General features: G+C 44.1%; 1 protein-coding gene across 1 annotated transcript in view; it reads left to right on the plus strand.

The window, feature by feature from the left end:
* HECW1 (HECT, C2 and WW domain containing E3 ubiquitin protein ligase 1) overlaps window positions 1-19697 on the plus strand; it is a 270983-nt gene that overhangs the window by 244688 nt on the left and 6598 nt on the right. Inside the window, exons 24-26 of the mRNA XM_070369359.1 lie at window positions 10489-10635; window positions 12184-12298; window positions 14916-15114. Of these exons, the coding sequence (XP_070225460.1) occupies window positions 10489-10635; window positions 12184-12298; window positions 14916-15114 (461 nt within the window). The remainder of the gene's footprint in view (window positions 1-10488; window positions 10636-12183; window positions 12299-14915; window positions 15115-19697) is intronic.

Below are 19697 nucleotides of genomic sequence, written 5' to 3' on the forward strand. Positions count from 1 at the left end.
GACCCTCAAGAGTATACTCCAACACCATAGTTAAAAAGCATCAATTCTTCGGCACTCAGCTTTCTTCACAGTCCAACTCTCACATCCATACATGACCACTGGAAAAACCATAGCCTTGACTAGACGGACCTTTGTTGGCAAAGTAATGTCTCTACTTTTCAATATGCTATCTAGGTTGGTCATAACTTTCCTTCCAAGGAGTAAGCGTCTTTTAATTTCATGGCTGCAGTCACCATCTGCAGTGATTTTGGAGCCCCAAAAAATAAAGTCTGACACTGTTTCCCCATCTATTTCCCATGAAGTGATGGGACCAGAGCTATGATCTTCGTTTTCTGAATGTTGAGCTTTAAGTCAACTTTTTCACTCTCCTCTTTCATTCTCCTCACTTCCTCTTCACTTTCTGCCATAAACGTGGTATCATCTGCATATCTAAGGTTATTGATATTTCTCCCGGCAATCTTGAATACAGCTTGTGTTCCATCCAGCCCAGCGTTTCTCATGACGTACTCTGCATATAAGTTAAATAAGCAGGGTGACAATATACAGCCTTGACATACTCCTTTTCCTATTTGGAACCAGTCTGTTGTTCCATGTCCAGTTCTAACTGTTGCTTCCTAACCTGCATATAGGTTTCTCAAAAGGCAGGTCAGGTGGTCTGGTATTCCCATCTCTTTCAGAATTTTCCACAGTTTATTGTAATCCACATAGTCAAAGGCTTTGGCATAGTCAATAAAGCAGAAATAGATGTTTTTCTGGAACTCTCTTGCTTTTTCCGATGATCCAGCGGATGTTGGCAATTTGATCTCTGATTCCTCTGCCTTTTCTAAAACCAGCTTGAACATCAGGAAGTTCACTGTTCACATACTGCTGAAGTCTGGCTTGGGGAATTTTGAGCATTACTTTACTAGCATGTAAGATGAGTGCAATTGTGCGGTAGCTTGAGCATTCTTTGGCATTGCCTTTCTTTGGGATTGGAATGAAAACTGACCTTTTCCAGTCCTGTGGCCACTGCTGAATTTTCCAAATTTGCTGGCAGATTGAGTGCAGCACTTTCAAAGCATCATCTTTCAGGATTTGAAATAGCTCAACTGGAATTCCATCACCTCCACTAGTTTTGTTTGTACTGATGCTTTCTAAGGCCCACTTGACTTCACATTCCAGTACGTCTGGCTCTAGGTGAGTGATCACACCATCGTGATTATCTGGGTCATGAAGCTCTTTTTTGTACAGTTCTTCTGTGTATTCTTGCCACCTCTTCTTAATATCTTCTACTTCTGTTAGGTCCATACCATTTCTATCCTTTATCCAGCCCATCTTTGCATGAAATATTTCCTTGGTGTCTCTAATTTTCTGAAGAGATCTCTAGTCTTTCCCATTCTGTTGTTTCCTCTATTTCTTTGCATTGATCACTGAGGAAGGCTTTCTTATCTCTCCTTGCTATTCTTCGGAACTCTGCATTCAGATGCTTATATCTTTCCTTTTCTCCTTTGCTTTTCGCTTCTTTTCTTTTCACAGCTATTTGTAAGGCCTCCTCAGACAGCCATTTTGCTTTTTTGCATTTCTTTTCCATGGAGATGGTCTTGATCCCTGTTTCCTGTACAATGTCATGAACCTCCGTTCATAGTTCATCAGGCACTCTGTCTATCAGATCTAGTCCCTTAAATCTATTTCTCACTTCCACTGTATAATCATAAGGGATTTGATTTAGGTCATACCTGAATGGTCTAGTGGTTTTCCCCACTTTCTTCAATTTAAGTCTGAATTTGGCAATAAGGAGTTCGTCATCTGAGCCACAGTCAGCTCCCGGTCTTGTTTTTGCTGACTGTATAGAGCTTCTCCATCTTTGGCTTCAAAGAATATAATAAATCTGATTTTGGTGTCAACCATCTGGTGATTTCCATGTGTAGAGTCTTCTCTTATGTTGTTGGAAGAGGGTGTTTGCTATGATCAGTGTGTTCTCTTGGCAAAACTCTATTAGCCTTTGCCCTGCTTCATTCTGTACTCCAAGGCCAAATTTGCCTGTTACTCCAGGTGTTTCTTGACTTCCTACTTTTGCATTCCAGTCCCCTATAATGAAAAGGACATCTTTTTAGGGTGTTAGTTCTAAAAGGTCTTGTAGGTCTTCATAGAACCGTTCAGCTTCTTCAGCGTTATTAGTTGGGGCATAGGCTTGGATTACTGTGATATTGAATGGTTTGCCTTGGAAATGAACAGAGACCATTCTGTCATTTTTGAGATTGCATCCAAGTACTGCATTTCAGACTCTTTTGTTGACTATGATGGCTATTCCATTTCTCCTAAGGGATTCCTGCCCACAGTAGTAGATATAATGGTCATCTGAGTTAAATTCACCCATTCCAGTCCATTTTACCCATTTTAGTTCGCTGATTCCTAGAATGTCAATGTTTACTCTTGCCATCTCCTGTTTGACCACTTCCAGTTTGCCTTGATTCATGGACGTGACATTCCAGGTTCCTATGCAATATTGCTCCTTATGGCCTTAGACCTTGCTTCTGTCACCAGTTGCATCCACAACTGGGTATTGTTTTTGCTTTGGCTCCATCCCTTCATTCTTTCTGGAGTTATTTCTCCACTGATCTCCAGTAGCATATTGGGCACCTACCAACCTGGGGAGTTCCCCTTTCAGTGTCCTATCATTTTGCCTTTTCATACAGTTCATGGGGTTCTCAAGGCAAGAATGCTGAAGTGGTTTGCCATTCCCTTCTCCAGTGGACCACATTCTGTCAGACCTCTCCACCATGACCCGCCTGTCTTGGGTGGCCCTAGGGGCATGGCTTAGTTTCATTGAGTTAGACAAGGCTGTGGTCCGTGTGATCAGACTGGCTAGTTTCCTGTCATTATGGTTTCAGTGTGTCTGCCCTGTGATGCCCTCTCGCAACACCTACCGTCTTACTTGGGTTTCTCTTACCTTGGACGTGGGGTATCTCTTCATGGCTGCTCCAGCAAAGCACAGCCGCTGCTACTTACCTTGGACGAGGGGTATCTCCTCACGGCCAACCCTCCTGACCTTGAACGTGGAATAGCTAGCTCCTTTCGGGCCTCCTGCGCCCGCGCAGCGGCCACTTCTTGGATGTGTAGTAGCTCCTCTTGGCCGCCGCCCCGACCTTGGGCAAGGGTAGCGCCTCTCCGATGCCCTGCGTGGTCCATCGCAGCCGGAGCACTTCTGTGCGGTCCAAGGAGTAAGCGTCATTTCATTTCATGGCTGCAATCACCATCTGCAGTGATTTTCAGATCAGATCAGATCAGTCGCTCAGTTGTGTCCGACTCTTTGCGACCCCCTGAATCGCAGCACGGCAGGCCTCCCTGTCCATCACCAACTCCCGGAGTTCACTCAGACTCATGTCCATCGAGTCAGTGATGCCATCCAGCCATCTCATCCTCTGTCGTCCCCTTCTCCTCTTGCCCCCAATCCCTCCCAGCATCAGAGTCTTTTCCAATGAGTCAACTCTTCACATGAGGTGGCCAAAGTACTGGAGTTTCAGCTTCAGCATCATTCCTTCCAAAGAAATCACAGGGTTGATCTCCTTAAGAATGGACTGGTTGGATCTCCTTGCAGTCCAAGGGACTCTCAACAGTCTTCTCCAACACCACACTTCAAAAGCATCAATTCTTTGGTGCTCAGCCTTCTTCACAGTCCAACTCTCACATCCATACATGACCACTGGAAAAACCATAGCCTTGACTAGACGAACCTTTGTTGGCAAAGTAATGTCTTTGCTTTTAAATATGCTATCTAGGTTGGTCATAACTTTCCTTCCAAGGAGTAAGCGTCTTTTAATTTCATGGCTGCAATCACCATCTGTAGTGATTTTGGAGCCCAGAAAAATAAAGTCTGACACTGTTTCCACTGTTTCCCCCATCTATTTCCCATAAAGTGATGGGACCAGATGCCATGATCTTCATTTTCTGAATGTTGAGCTTTAAGCCAACTTTTTCACTCTCCTCTTTCACTGTCATCAAGAGGCTCTTTAGTTCTTCACTTTCTGTCATAAGGGTGGTGTCATCTGCATATCTGAGGTTATTGACTGGTTCATGTCCAGTTCTAACTGTTGCTTCCTGACCTGCATATAGGTTTCTCAAGAGGCAGGTCAGGTGGTCTGGTATTCCCATGTCTTTCAGAATTTTACACAGTTTACTGTGACCCATACAGTCAAAGGCTTTGGCATAGTCAATAAAGCAGAAATAGATGTTTTTCTGGAACTCTCTTGCTTTCTCGATGATCCAGCAGATGTTGGCAATTTGATCTCTGATTCCTCTGCCTTTTCTAAAACCAGCTTGAACATCAGGAAGTTCACTGTTCACATACTGCTGAAGTCTGGCTTGGGGAATTTTGAGCATTACTTTACTAGCATGTAAGATGAGTGCAATTGTGCGGTAGCTTGAGCATTCTTTGGCATTGCCTTTCTTTGGGATTGGAATGAAAACTGACCTTTTCCAGTCCTGTGGCCACTGCTGAATTTTCCAAATTTGCTGGCAGATTGAGTGCAGCACTTTCAAAGCATCATCTTTCAGGATTTGAAATAGCTCAACTGGAATTCCATCACCTCCACTAGTTTTGTTTGTACTGATGCTTTCTAAGGCCCACTTGACTTCACATTCCAGTACGTCTGGCTCTAGGTGAGTGATCACACCATCGTGATTATCTGGGTCATGAAGCTCTTTTTTGTACAGTTCTTCTGTGTATTCTTGCCACCTCTTCTTAATATCTTCTACTTCTGTTAGGTCCATACCATTTCTATCCTTTATCCAGCCCATCTTTGCATGAAATATTTCCTTGGTGTCTCTAATTTTCTGAAGAGATCTCTAGTCTTTCCCATTCTGTTGTTTCCTCTATTTCTTTGCATTGATCACTGAGGAAGGCTTTCTTATCTCTCCTTGCTATTCTTCGGAACTCTGCATTCAGATGCTTATATCTTTCCTTTTCTCCTTTGCTTTTGGCTTCTTTTCTTTTCACAGCTATTTGTAAGGCCTCCTCAGACAGCCATTTTGCTTTTTTTCATTTCTTTTCCATGGAGATGGTCTTGATCCCTGTTTCCTGTACAATGTCATGAACCTCCGTTCATAGTTCATCAGGCACTCTGTCTATCAGATCTAGTCCCTTAAATCTATTTCTCACTTCCACTGTATAATCATAAGGGATTTGATTTAGGTCATACCTGAATGGTCTAGTGGTTTTCCCCACTTTCTTCAATTTAAGTCTGAATTTGGCAATAAGGAGTTCGTCATCTGAGCCACAGTCAGCTCCCGGTCTTGTTTTTGCTGACTGTATAGAGCTTCTCCATCTTTGGCTTCAAAGAATATAATAAATCTGATTTTGGTGTCAACCATCTGGTGATTTCCATGTGTAGAGTCTTCTCTTATGTTGTTGGAAGAGGGTGTTTGCTATGATCAGTGTGTTCTCTTGGCAAAACTCTATTAGCCTTTGCCCTGCTTCATTCTGTACTCCAAGGCCAAATTTGCCTGTTACTCCAGGTGTTTCTTGACTTCCTACTTTTGCATTCCAGTCCCCTATAATGAAAAGGACATCTTTTTAGGGTGTTAGTTCTAAAAGGTCTTGTAGGTCTTCATAGAACCGTTCAGCTTCTTCAGCGTTATTGGTTGGGGCATAGGCTTGGATTACTGTGATATTGAATGGTTTGCCTTGGAAATGAACAGAGACCATTCTGTCATTTTTGAGATTGCATCCAAGTACTGCATTTCAGACTCTTTTGTTGACTATGATGGCTATTCCATTTCTCCTAAGGGATTCCTGCCCACAGTAGTAGATATAATGGTCATCTGAGTTAAATTCACCCATTCCAGTCCATTTTACCCATTTTAGTTCGCTGATTCCTAGAATGTCAGTGTTTACTCTTGCCATCTCCTGTTTGACCACTTCCAGTTTGCCTTGATTCATGGACGTGACATTCCAGGTTCCTATGCAATATTGCTCCTTATGGCCTTAGACCTTGCTTCTGTCACCAGTTGCATCCACAACTGGGTATTGTTTTTGCTTTGGCTCCATCCCTTCATTCTTTCTGGAGTTATTTCTCCACTGATCTCCAGTAGCATATTGGGCACCTACCAACCTGGGGAGTTCCCCTTTCAGTGTCCTATCATTTTGCCTTTTCATACAGTTCATGGGGTTCTCAAGGCAAGAATGCTGAAGTGGTTTGCCATTCCCTTCTCCAGTGGACCACATTCTGTCAGACCTCTCCACCATGACCCGCCTGTCTTGGGTGGCCCTAGGGGCATGGCTTAGTTTCATTGAGTTAGACAAGGCTGTGGTCCGTGTGATCAGACTGGCTAGTTTCCTGTCATTATGGTTTCAGTGTGTCTGCCCTGTGATGCCCTCTCGCAACACCTACCGTCTTACTTGGGTTTCTCTTACCTTGGACGTGGGGTATCTCTTCATGGCTGCTCCAGCAAAGCACAGCCGCTGCTACTTACCTTGGACGAGGGGGTATCTCCTCACGGCCAACCCTCCTGACCTTGAACGTGGAATAGCTAGCTCCTTTCGGGCCTCCTGCGCCCGCGCAGCGGCCACTTCTTGGATGTGTAGTAGCTCCTCTTGGCCGCCGCCCCGACCTTGGGCAAGGGTAGCGCCTCTCCGATGCCCTGCGTGGTCCATCGCAGCCGGAGCACTTCTGTGCGGTCCAAGGAGTAAGCGTCATTTCATTTCATGGCTGCAATCACCATCTGCAGTGATTTTCAGATCAGATCAGATCAGTCGCTCAGTTGTGTCCGACTCTTTGCGACCCCCTGAATCGCAGCACGGCAGGCCTCCCTGTCCATCACCAACTCCCGGAGTTCACTCAGACTCATGTCCATCGAGTCAGTGATGCCATCCAGCCATCTCATCCTCTGTCGTCCCCTTCTCCTCTTGCCCCCAATCCCTCCCAGCATCAGAGTCTTTTCCAATGAGTCAACTCTTCACATGAGGTGGCCAAAGTACTGGAGTTTCAGCTTCAGCATCATTCCTTCCAAAGAAATCACAGGGTTGATCTCCTTAAGAATGGACTGGTTGGATCTCCTTGCAGTCCAAGGGACTCTCAAGAGTCTTCTCCAACACCACACTTCAAAAGCATCAATTCTTTGGTGCTCAGCCTTCTTCACAGTCCAACTCTCACATCCATACATGACCACTGGAAAAACCATAGCCTTGACTAGACGAACCTTTGTTGGCAAAGTAATGTCTTTGCTTTTAAATATGCTATCTAGGTTGGTCATAACTTTCCTTCCAAGGAGTAAGCGTCTTTTAATTTCATGGCTGCAATCACCATCTGTAGTGATTTTGGAGCCCAGAAAAATAAAGTCTGACACTGTTTCCACTGTTTCCCCCATCTATTTCCCATAAAGTGATGGGACCAGATGCCATGATCTTCATTTTCTGAATGTTGAGCTTTAAGCCAACTTTTTCACTCTCCTCTTTCACTGTCATCAAGAGGCTCTTTAGTTCTTCACTTTCTGTCATAAGGGTGGTGTCATCTGCATATCTGAGGTTATTGACTGGTTCATGTCCAGTTCTAACTGTTGCTTCCTGACCTGCATATAGGTTTCTCAAGAGGCAGGTCAGGTGGTCTGGTATTCCCATGTCTTTCAGAATTTTACACAGTTTACTGTGACCCATACAGTCAAAGGCTTTGGCATAGTCAATAAAGCAGAAATAGATGTTTTTCTGGAACTCTCTTGCTTTCTCGATGATCCAGCAGATGTTGGCAATTTGATCTCTGATTCCTCTGCCTTTTCTAAAACCAGCTTGAACATCTGGAAGTTCACAGTTCAGAAAGCTTAGCCATATTCTATTTTGGAGATGGTGGAGAGAAACAGGTGCTCTGCACAAGAGTGTAGGTGGAAGGAAGAAGAAGTTTGTTTCACTGTCTATGAAAGGCACCCTGTGATACCTATCGTCATTCTAAATGCACCTGCCTTTGACTCAGCATCTCCGTCTAGAAATTTGACCTACAGATATGTTCACATCTAATTGAAATGCCTAACGGATAGCAATCTTCACTGCAGCATTGTTGATCACCACAAAAAAAATCTGAACCAATATAAATGTTCAGCAGTATAACACTGATGAAATAAATTATAATTCATTCACACAATGAAATAGTAGACTAGTACGATATGTGGTCTGATACCCCAGCCCATCCATTTACATGTAAATCATAAACAATAAGACAGGTAGTATAACAATAACAAAGAAAGAATAAGACAGGTCTAAACTGGTATAATCCTAAAGGAAATCAACCTTGGAAAGACTGATGCTGAAGCTGAAGCTCCAATACTTTGGCCCCCTGATGTGAAGAGCCGACCATTGGAAAAAACTCTGATGCTGGGAAAAGAGAAGGGGGCAGCAGAGGATGAGATGGTTAGATAGCATCACTGACTCAAGGACATGAATCTGAGCAAACTCCGGGAGATGGTGAAGGACAGAGGAGCCTGGCGTGCTGCAGTCCATGGAGTTGCAAAAATCAGACACAACTTAGTGACTGAATAACAACAATAAGCCAGTATAAAACAATGGCCAATGTGTATCTTTAACTAAAAAAAGAAAAAAGCTTTGGTGTGTATGTGACCATGATAATGAACAGTGTATATAATATGCTACTGTTTGGGGGAGAGAAATTTGTTTTTCCCTGTATGGCTTTTTATAACACTTGAATTTTTTTTTCCATGGACACATGTTATCTACTCAAAAGAAATCAAGTAAACTACAAATGACTAAATACATTAAAATTAGAGGAAAAAATAACATTGAAAATAAAAATCAATCCTTCATGTGTGTATAAGGGAGAAACTGAACTTAGAGAAAGTTGAAAACATTCCCAGTGATAAAAATAGGGATGTGTTATAGATTTAGAATAATGTATTTCTGTTTATGCTTAAACTGATCCTGTATCTTTTCAAATGAGATCGCCAAGAGTGATGATTTTGGTTTTAGAAAACTGAGTCATAGCCCTTCTGTTGGCTAGTTACAGAGTGAAGAGCAGACAGACAGATGTACCTGAAAGACACCACAGGCTTTTCCTCAGTGTGTTAGTTAAGATTAAGTTCAACTGCTAATGAAGAAACTCAGTGACCCTGCTTAAATTAACAGTTTATTTTTCTCTTACATAAAAATGTGGAGGCAGGCAACCCAAGGCTTCAATTCCTACAATGGCCCCCTTCACCCACAACCTGAGGAGTATGGCGCCCCCAGCCAGCACATCCGTGTCTGAAGTTGCAGGACAAAGGAGAAACAGCCCTGCTCTTTAAAGAGGCCTCATGAAAGTGCCATACAACACCCCACTTGTACATTATTGGCCAGAATTTAGTTATGTCATATACTTAGAGTCATGAAATAGTCTCTAACTGGGCAGGTAAACACCAGAGGCTCCAAAGGATATAGATCTTAGGTGGTAACTATTATGTTATAATTGAGCAACATTTCATATTTACCAAAGTCACCCAAGTGATCAAATAAAGTAGTCAGCAGACTTCTATAAACTATTTTGTTTGGGTACTTTGCCCACGAGTGCCAAATATGTACATATATTTTTAATCTATAACTAAGTACATCTATGGGCTTTCCTAGTGGCTCAGTGGTAAAGAATTTGCCTGTCAATGCAGGAGACACAGGTTTGATACTTGGGTCAGGAATATCCCCTGGAGAAGGAAATGGCAACCCACTCCAGTAGTCTTGCCTGGAGAATCCCATGGACAGAGGAGCCTGGAGGGGTATAGTCCACGGGGTTGCAAAAGAGTTGGACATGACTTAGCAACTAAACAATAACAGGTGTGGTTATGCCTCATTTTTCTTATATTAATCACACTGACCAGTGAGGCGAACCCCTTAAGCAAATTTAAGATAACTGATGCTTCCCCCTTCAAACACCAACACTTTTTGATAACAGTGTCTAATATATGTTACCTGCCTTCTTGCCTTTCAAAACAGTAAAGCACAGATCATAACTTTTCTTGTTAGCTTGTCCTAACAAACATGCACCTCCATGCTAAGAGGCAACCTCATTCTCTCCCTTTCTCAAGGTCGCGGTGTCACCCTTCAGCCCCTCTTATACCTACTGCAGAAGCACGCTCCCACGCTCCGTTTATTTTTTGCCAATGATCTGCTGTTGATAGGGAAGATTTGTTTGTTAAGAATGTGATGTAATTGGGACTTGGGTATAGTTAAGGACATTCTAGTCCATTTAGGGGTAACCAGGGGCATTTTTCTTTTATTTCAGTTAGGCCTCTTAAGTTTAAGAAACATGCTTCCTCTTTATGTAACAAAACTGTAGCTTTTCTAAGGTACTGATGTATCTACTTTAGAACAACCAGAGCCTTTCTAGTAACTTCCAGGAAAGGAGAAAGAACCAAGGAGGTAAAGATGCTGAACTCATGTAAAGAGAATTTTTTACAAATAGCTCATCCTCTTAAAACTGATCTGTTTCACTGCAAGGTAAAGCAAGTCAACAATCATCATGATCTTTGTTTCCCCGCAAGGTAACGGAGAGGGAGTTAAAATCTGGAGGTGCCAACACGCAGGTGACAGAGAAGAACAAGAAGGAGTACATCGAAAGGATGGTGAGGTGGCGGGTGGAGCGCGGCGTGGTGCAGCAGACCGAGGCACTGGTGCGGGGCTTCTACGAGGTGAGGCCCGGCCCAGCAGGGTCTTGTTAGGAGAAGGGAGAGGAAGAACGAGGCAGGAAGAGGGCTCAGCTCTACTCACCAGCATGCAGGGAGGACCCCCTGAGGGTTTTGGGAGAGGGGTCAGAGTTCTCTGGGAAACCCAGCTCTTGTGGTCTCACAAAACCCACGTCAGTGTGGCCCTGCTGAGCCATTTGTGAAAACACATGGCCCATCCTGCCAAGACACGTGTGTTGCATCCCCTTTTATTCAGTGAGATAAAGATGAGTGAAGTGAAGGCACTGGAGGGAATTATCCACTCTGGCTAGATTTTTTATTTTCTTACAGGCAGATCTCTGAGATATTGTAGGTTTAGTTCCAGACCTCAGCAATAAAGCCATTGGCGCATTAAAGCGCGTCACATCAGTTGTTTAGATTCTCAGTGCAGTAAAAGTTCTGCTCATACAATACTGTAGTCTATTAAGTGTGCCACAGTATTATATCTAAAAAACCAATGTACATACCTTATCTAAAAAAACTACCCATCATCTTATGACCTTGGGTTCCCGCAAACCTACAATTTGTGAAAAATGACGTATCTGCAGAGTGCAATAAAGCAGAACACAATCAAAGGAGATATGTCTGTGGTGTCACTTTGTGCAACATAATCCATGCAGAGGTGCTAAATCAGCAGTGACTTATGAAATAAGCTGCATGAAGTCGCATGTGAAACTTTTGAAAATTATAAAACACTATAGAATTTAAATAATCTGTCATTCAATAAAAAAGTTTTTTAAAAAGCATCAGAGATCAATAATAATTTTTTAAAAAAGAGGACACCGACAGCTGCTAGGCTTCCTGTTTACCAAAACTTGACATAGTTAGATTTTTCCAGTTTAGAAACAAGGGCTTGGGTGTTTGAAGGTATTCTTTGCTGCTCTGCTGGAGATCAGAGTGAGTGACTGGCTGGTCCACCAGTGTGATTAAAGGAGGTGTCTGCTGCAGGTGTTCAGTGATACCACATACATTCAGCAACAAGATGTAAAGCCAGAGCTCAGACCCCTCTAATCAAGCAGGTCCTCTCAGATCTTTGAAGGAGGGAGGGAAGAAGTGACGGGGAGAAGGGAAGAAAAAAACAATTGTTTTAATATATAAAGTCCATTCTCAGGAAATAAGTCCTAGTTTGTATGTGGAAGAGAGGATTCCTTTTAAGTGAAGTGATAACACTAATAGCTACTGAATCACTCCAAAACAAATTGGCCTTTAAAATGTAGTGTTACTGGGAAACTTAAATGTGACTACAGAAAGGCAAGTCAGTCTGGTTCATAACATCATTCCAAGAGGGAATATCAGAGGTAACGAAAAGCAGGGGACCTTTTTTGAGTTCCCAGTTCATTAAGGCGTTGTGCTTCAGAATGTCATGATTTACTTAAACGTGATAACACACTGGGAGAGGGGGGAAAGGTTGCGAACAGTGGTGAGCTTCCCAGCTTAGCCCACAGAAGTGGTAATGATGAATATAACCTCTCGATAACATTGGGTCTGTAGGCTAAAGCTTAATTTGGATTTCAGGTGGTGGACTCAAGGCTGGTCTCCGTGTTTGATGCCAGGGAGCTGGAGCTGGTGATCGCTGGCACGGCAGAGATTGACCTGGCCGACTGGCGGAACAACGCCGAGTACCGGGGAGGTGAGCGAGCGGGGCTTGTGATGGCTCAGCTCCCACAGACACAAGCTATAACTTCTTAAAAAACATTATTGATTTGAAATTGACATAACAAAATTAACCATTTCTTTCCTATGTTACATTTTATCATTTTATTTTTTATTTTTATTGAAATATAGTTGATCTGCAATGTTCTGTTAGTTTCAGGTATGCAGCAAAGTGTTACAGTCATATGTATATAAATTATACATTCGTTTTTCATATCCTCCTCCAATACAGGTTATTATAAGATATTGAGTATATAGTTTAAAATAACCATTTTAAATCCACAAACAATAAATGCTAGAGAGGGTATGGAGACAAGGGAACCCTCCTACACTGTTGATGGGAATCCAACTTGGTATAGCCACTGTGGAGAACAGTATGGAGGTTCCCTAAAAGAGCTAAAAATAGAGTTACCATATAATCCTACAATTCTACTCCTGGGCATATATCCAGAGAAAAACATGGTCCAAAAAGATACAAGCACCTCAGTGTTCATTGTAGCACTGCTTACAATAGCCGAGACATGGAAGCAACCTAGATGTCCATCAACAGTGAAATGGATAAAGAAGATGTGTTACACAGAGACAATGGAATATTACTCAGCCGTTAAAAAGAATAAAATAATGCCATTTGCAGCAACATGGATGGACCTAGCAATTGTCATGCAGAGTGAAGTAAGTCAGACAGAGAAGGAGAAATATCACATAACATCCCTTATATGCAGAATCTAAAAAGAAATACAAATGAACTTATTTACAAAAAAGAAACAGACTCACAGACTTAGAGGACGAATTTATGGTTGTCAGGGGGGAAGAATGGGAAGAAGAGATGGTTTGAAAATTTGGATTCAACATGTACACTCTGCTATATTTAAAATCGGTAACCAACAAGGACCTACTATACAGGACAGGGAACTCTGCTCAGTGTTATGTGACGGCCTGGATGGGAAGGGAGTTTGAGGAGAATGTATACATGTATATGTATACATTGTAGCACTCATTGGCTGAGTCCCTTACTTATCCACCTGAAACTATCACAATATTGTTAATCGGCTACCCCCCAATATAAAGTAAAAAGTTAAAAAAAAATAACCATTTTAAAGGGAACAGTGCAGCAGCATTTAGTGCATTGTAGATGTGGTACAACCATCCCCTCTCAGTGGTTTCAAAACATTTTCTTTGTCCCCAAGGGAAATCCAGGACCTGTGAAGCAGTTGCTCCCCATTCCTCTCCCCACTCCCCACCCCCAGCAGCCATCAGTCTATGCGGATGTACCCGTGCCGGATATTTCATATAAATAGAAATATACTGTTTGGCCTTTGGGGTCTGGCTTCTTTCACTTAGTAAGGTTTGTTTGTGTTATAGTATGACTCAGTGTTTCATTCCTTTTTATGGCTGAATAATATTCATATATATATTCTGTATGTTCAGTTCAGTTCAGTCCCTCAGTCATATCCAACTCTTTGCAATCCCATGGACCACAGCACCCCAGGCCTCCCTGTCCATCACCAACTCCTGGAGTTTACCCAAACTCATGTCCATCGAGTTGGTGATGCCATCCAGCCATCTCATCCTCTGTCGTCCCCTTCTCCTCCCACCTTCAATCCTTCCCAGCATCAGGGTCTTTGCAAATGAGTCAGCTCTTCGCATCAGATGGCCAAAGTATTGGAGCTTCAGCTTTAACATCAGTCCTTCCAGTGAACACTCAGGACTGATCTCCTTTAGAATGGACTGGTTGGATCTCCTTACAGTCCAAGGGACTCTCTCTCAAGAGTCTTTTGAACACCGCATTTCAAAAGCAGCTTGCTGTTCCCTGCATATTTATTCTTCATTCTCATCATTATAGCCCCTCCTCCACTCACACAAGCCTTCACATGCTTAACTCACACCTCTGAGGTGAGTTACACCTTCCGTTTGATGAAGCTTTTCTTCTTTCTGCCCCAGCCCAGCCTTCTTTCTTCATCTTTGAGTACTTCTTGCACTTGCAGTCTATCATTTTCCTTCAGCGACTGCCCCAAGCCTGGTTTCTGTACTGTCCTGTGAGGCCCCATACTCCGTCCATGGGCCCAACTCCTCTCAGGCCAGGGCTGGCCAGAGCACAGCAGCTCTAAGGGCACCACGGGCTGCGGGGAGAGCCCAGCATCTTCCGTTCACCAAGACTGACGTTCACCTTTCTTAAGTCCTAGATGCTCCCACAGTGCGTGGTTACCAAGAGCTAAGACATCAGAACAAAGACAATATGAGGAAATGAACCCCAAAGATCTCTGCCAGACCTCACCACTCATTGTGTACATTTATCTCAGGCAGGAAAGTGACTCCTAGGAGCCCAGTTGTTTAAATAGAAAGCAGACATCCCTGAGGACATCCCTGAGAACATAAAACCTTTTTTGTAAAATGCCTCTTTTCTCAATTGGCTTTTGTTTTTGAACTTGACTCAGTTACACACATTGTTTCAGACCTACCTGAAGGCCACCACTAGAGAAATGAGCAGATCTAGAGTAGCTGTTGAGTTCTTAGCACATCTAATGTGTATTTCATCTCCCCCACCTCTCCTCCCCTCTCCTCATCCTCTCTGTCTCCCTCCTGCTTCCGCTCAGGTTATCATGATGGGCATCTTGTGATCCGCTGGTTCTGGGCTGCGGTGGAGCGTTTCAACAATGAGCAGAGACTCAGATTACTGCAGTTCGTCACAGGAACATCAAGTGTGCCCTACGAAGGCTTTGCAGCCCTGCGAGGAAGCAACGGGCTTCGGCGTTTCTGCATAGAGAAATGGGGGAAAATTACATCTCTTCCCAGGTATGGAGCTCCCACCCCACTTCAGGAAACCTGCTGAAGAAGGCCAAGTCCACTGTATTATTTGAGCTTGAGCAATCATCCGTTGGGATGGAATTCTTTCCTATTGCCCAGTATATTGTTCTGAGTCATCAGTGAAAGATGTGGGGGAGAAGTCTCAGGGAAGTGCATTCAGGTCATACTTCTAGTCATTTTTTGATGATTGATGGTATTGGGGCTATTGGTTTCATGGTCCATGGGTCAGTCGTATGTGGCCCAATTTAATTTAAAGAGGAATGTCTTGCCTGGGGGAAGGGGGATGCCCAGAGGCTGGAAGCCCAAAGTGGCCCTTCCAGCACTGAGTCTGCAGTTCTGTTGTTACTGACCAAGGTTCTTGGACTTTTTAATCTATAGAAATTATAGAAAGAGACTAGAAATCTGTAGAAAGAGACTAGGTGAGAAATTCAGGCAGAGGCTCCTCCGACTGCAGCCTAAGGGAGAACAAGCAACAGGTCCCTTTGCTCACTCCACCAGGGGGAGTGAGCTGGTCCCTTAAATGGTGTGGGGTGGGAGCTGACGGGTGGCTCAGGCTGGAGCAGTGGCTTAGGTACTCTGCCCACCCTGTGGATAGTGCTGTGTGCCGTCCCCCACTTTTGCTCTCAGCACCTCAGAAATGGCAATTGGGTTTTGGCCTTTTGTATCTTATTGTTCATATTGTTCATATTAAACCCCTGGCTGTGCATTATGGGCAGTTATTTTTAGTTTCTTTGTGTTCTGTTGCTCGAGGAGATGTTCGTCCAGGTGCAAGTATTGAAGTGAATGGTGCCAGGTCCCAGCCTGTCTCACTAGGGCGTATCACTTGATACACAGGGAATTATGTACATATTGTGTTTTTCTACTATGTTTTAAAACATGTGCAGACAAAACCGTATGTATCTTGGGTCTCTAGAGTGGCTTCTATATAGTAAGCTATCGAGGAAATTATTGTGTGATAATGCACAAAAGGAGGTACTAGAGCTCCAGGCAGTTTAACAGAATCTTTTCCCTGCGCCTTGAGTTTTCATCCCAACACATCTTCTGTACTTTCTGTGCCACTTTGGATGGCATATTCTCCTGCTCAGTGAAATAAGGAGCACTAAAGAGAGGCTTCTGTGTAGCTACTAAAGTCATAAATCCTGCTCAGCAAATAGAAGAAAAGATCGATCCACATTACTCTCTTCTACTGTGATGTTTTCTAATTGTAAGAGAAGATTCATATTTAATTCAGCTCTGTTTCTACATGGCCTCTGAGATGCTTTGCTAATCCCTTTTGTGGCAGGATTTATTGAACTATAATTTTTATCTAGCTTTCCTACTCTTTATAGCATCCTGGAGATAATTCATGTGAGCGTAGGAGGCCCAGGAAACAGAGAACGTGCCCCGCTGGTTAATAACAGCCCGAAGCCTTGGGTGCTTTTCAGCTCTGTCTTCACCCAATTAGATCAGCAGACCCTCAGTGCTCATTTGCATGGTTCTGCTGACAGCTGAACCTCCTGAATGAAGTCTGGCAAGAAAATCAGGCTCAAAAGGCAAGATTTCCATTTGTTGGGTTTAATGATAGGTTTGAAGGTTGAGGTTCTTTGGAAGCATTTTGTTCTTACTTTAAAGACGTGAGTTTGAGTCACATTTGGTGATACCCTACTCCCAGAGTAAGCACCTCAGTGTGCATGTGGATGGGGATAAGGGGGCATGGCTGAGCTACACAATGCACCTGCCCAGAGGGGCTGAGTCCAGGGAGGAACAGAACCAGATGGTGCGTAGTTACAACCCCAGTTGGAATCAGAGGAGAGCAAAGAAGAGACAGTAAAAGCATGGATGCTATGAGGTTGTAGGACAGAGGCCTAATCCTGACTGAACTGACAGAAGATGTCACAGAGAAGCTGGCATTCAGGTGAGCCATGAGGGGCAAGGAAGGGCAGAGGGGATTCCAGGCTGGAGCAACAGCAAGAGCAAGGCCTGGAGGTGGAAAGGTCAGCTATGTTCAGGAAGGAGCGCCAAGCAGGCATGGAGGACAAGGTGTCTAACGTGACATTTGCAGGGGACATCGTTGAGAGAGCAAGTTTGGTGGGCCACAGAGAGAAGACCCCATTGAGAAGTCTGTGCTATTATTTAGGAAACAGAAGTCGTTGCTTTTGTCACTGAGGTCAGAAATTGAGTCTAATTACATATATGCTCTGGGAAGCTTTGAAATTTGTATTAATCCTATTAACCCACACAGAACTAACAGAGTGGGCATCAGCTTATGAAAAGGAAATGGCATCCCACTCTAGTACTCTTGCCTGGAAAATCCCAAGGACAGAGGAGTCTGACAGGCAACAGTCTATGGGGTCTCAAAAGAGTCAGACATGACTGTGCAACAAGAACAACACTGACCTTCTGAACAGGCTCTGCACATCTGGGCTAAGGCATCCCTAGAAAAGTTGCTGTGCTTCGAGCCCCAGAGAGGGTTCCTGGGGGAAGCAGGGACTTCATCCTGGGCCAGAAGGGCCCCAAGAAGAGCTGAGAGGCCTTCAAGAGGACAGTGAAGATGACCCTCTGAGTATGAACCCCCAACTAGTCTCCCTTGTATCTTCTGAAGATTCAAGAACCTGGAAAGTGTCACCTAGGGTGGAGAGAAAGAAATGGCCTCTGAATTCCAAGAATGGTAGTTCAGAGAGACCTGGCTAGGCCATGTGGCAGGTGTCAAAAGCCCAGGAAAGCAGGAGAGCCACGCACCCATGGGGTGATCCAGCTCTGCAGAGACTGTGAGCCTCGTGTGCACTGCCCACACTCTGAGGAGAGATGGTCTAGGCTGCCTTCTCCTCAGACCTTCCCTCTAGAAAGACAGCTGGCCTCCTAGGTGAGGGAGCCAAATAGCATCACACAAAGCCGTGCATCAGTCCAAGTCCTTGCCTTCTAGAGTGTGGGGGGGTTAGAACAAAGACTCTGGGGGCAGGGTTTATAGTTTTACAGAGCCTGGTGAAAAAACTTCATAAATCACCATCACTAGAGCATAGCAGGGGTGGGATGGTCACTGGGGCTAAGGTCAAGGAACTGGCAGGCCAGGGCTCTGAACAGTCAGCCATGTGAACTCAGAAGCTACACAGTATGGTGGGAAGACCTGAAGTGGAAAACATTTAAGCCAATTACCAGAAATGTTAACCAATGTGTTCCTCAGGGGGTCAGAAGGTGTGGAAGGTAGATCTAGATCACTGTGGTCAAACGTGTTTAACACAGAGAGAGGGTCCCTTTACACCCCAACCTAGTTTAAGCAGGCATACTCCTGAGTATGTATCTGAAATGCTAGTTCTTCAAAACAGTTGGTGTTTAGTCACTAAGTCGTGTCTGACTCTTTTGCAAACCCTTGGACTGTAGCCTGCCAGGCTCCTCTGTCCATGGGATTTTCCAGGCAAGAATACTGGAGTGGGTTGCCATTTCCCTCTGCAGGGGATCTCCCTGACCCAGGGATGGAGCCCATGTCTCCTGCACTGGCAGGCAGATTCCTTACCATTGAGCCACTATACCTCATCCCTATTATCTATAGGTAGTACTCTCTACTTTCTACCCCGTCCTATTTGTTAAAATAAAACGCCAAACAAAACTTGTAGTTTGAAGAAAAATGGCATGAGATTCAGGGGAGCAGAAATTTTTGATCAAAAAATTGAAAAGTAATGATCTAGAATTGGCATTGGGGAGGAAAAAAGTATTCATCCATCCAACAGCCCAGAATGCAGCCAGGTAAACAATGGCTGTCTCCACTCATGAGGGCTGAGAATGCTAGGGCTTGTAGGCCAGACCAAAAGACGGGAGAGTTTCCTTACTGTGAAACTTGGTAAGGAAAAGCTTGGAAGGAAAGAAGACTTGGGAGCTGGTCAGGGTAGACACAGCACAGGCAGTGTGGAAATAGAGTAAAGGAGAGGAGGAAAGCTTAGGGGGTTACATTTCAAGTATGGACGAGAAAAACAGAATTATGAGTCAGGAGCAGGTGAACTGGACTAAAATTCTAATATGAACATGTTTCACTGCAGAGGTAAACTGAGCCCAAGCCCAGGATGCAGGTGGAGACCTGGTTCAGTTAGTATTGGCTTACTCTATAGTGATGGTTTGTGAGGGTGGAGGCAGGGAAGGTGATTTTGTCCCCCAGGGGACATAGAGCAATGTCTGGAGACATTTTTGATTGTTGGGTAGGGGTTCTGCTGGCCTCTATCAGGGAGAGGCCAAGGATGCTGCTGAACACCTATAAGACACAGGACAGCCCCTCCTGGTGAAAAGTCATCAAGCTCCAAGTATCAGTGGTGCCTGAAGCCCTGCTCTCTAGGCTGACGGGCTACAAAGGAGGCATGAAGGAGCCATTGGGAGTCCCTGTGAGAAACTGACAGCCACTGAGAAATTGTCCAGAAGTGAAGGGAGAGAGATGTTCATAGGAAGAGTGTCAAATGTTTCAATGAGCTTGGGGAGGTGCGCATAGAGAATGCACCTCTGGATGAGGGAATCAAGAGGTTATTGACAAATTTGGAAAAGAGTAGATTCAGCAGTGATAGAGTGAGAACCTGCCTGGTGACTGAAGCTGTAGTTGGGAAGTGGAAGAC

The sequence above is a fragment of the Bos mutus genome, chromosome 4 (assembly GCF_027580195.1).
Source record: "Bos mutus isolate GX-2022 chromosome 4, NWIPB_WYAK_1.1, whole genome shotgun sequence".
Taxonomy (NCBI): domain Eukaryota; kingdom Metazoa; phylum Chordata; class Mammalia; order Artiodactyla; family Bovidae; genus Bos; species Bos mutus.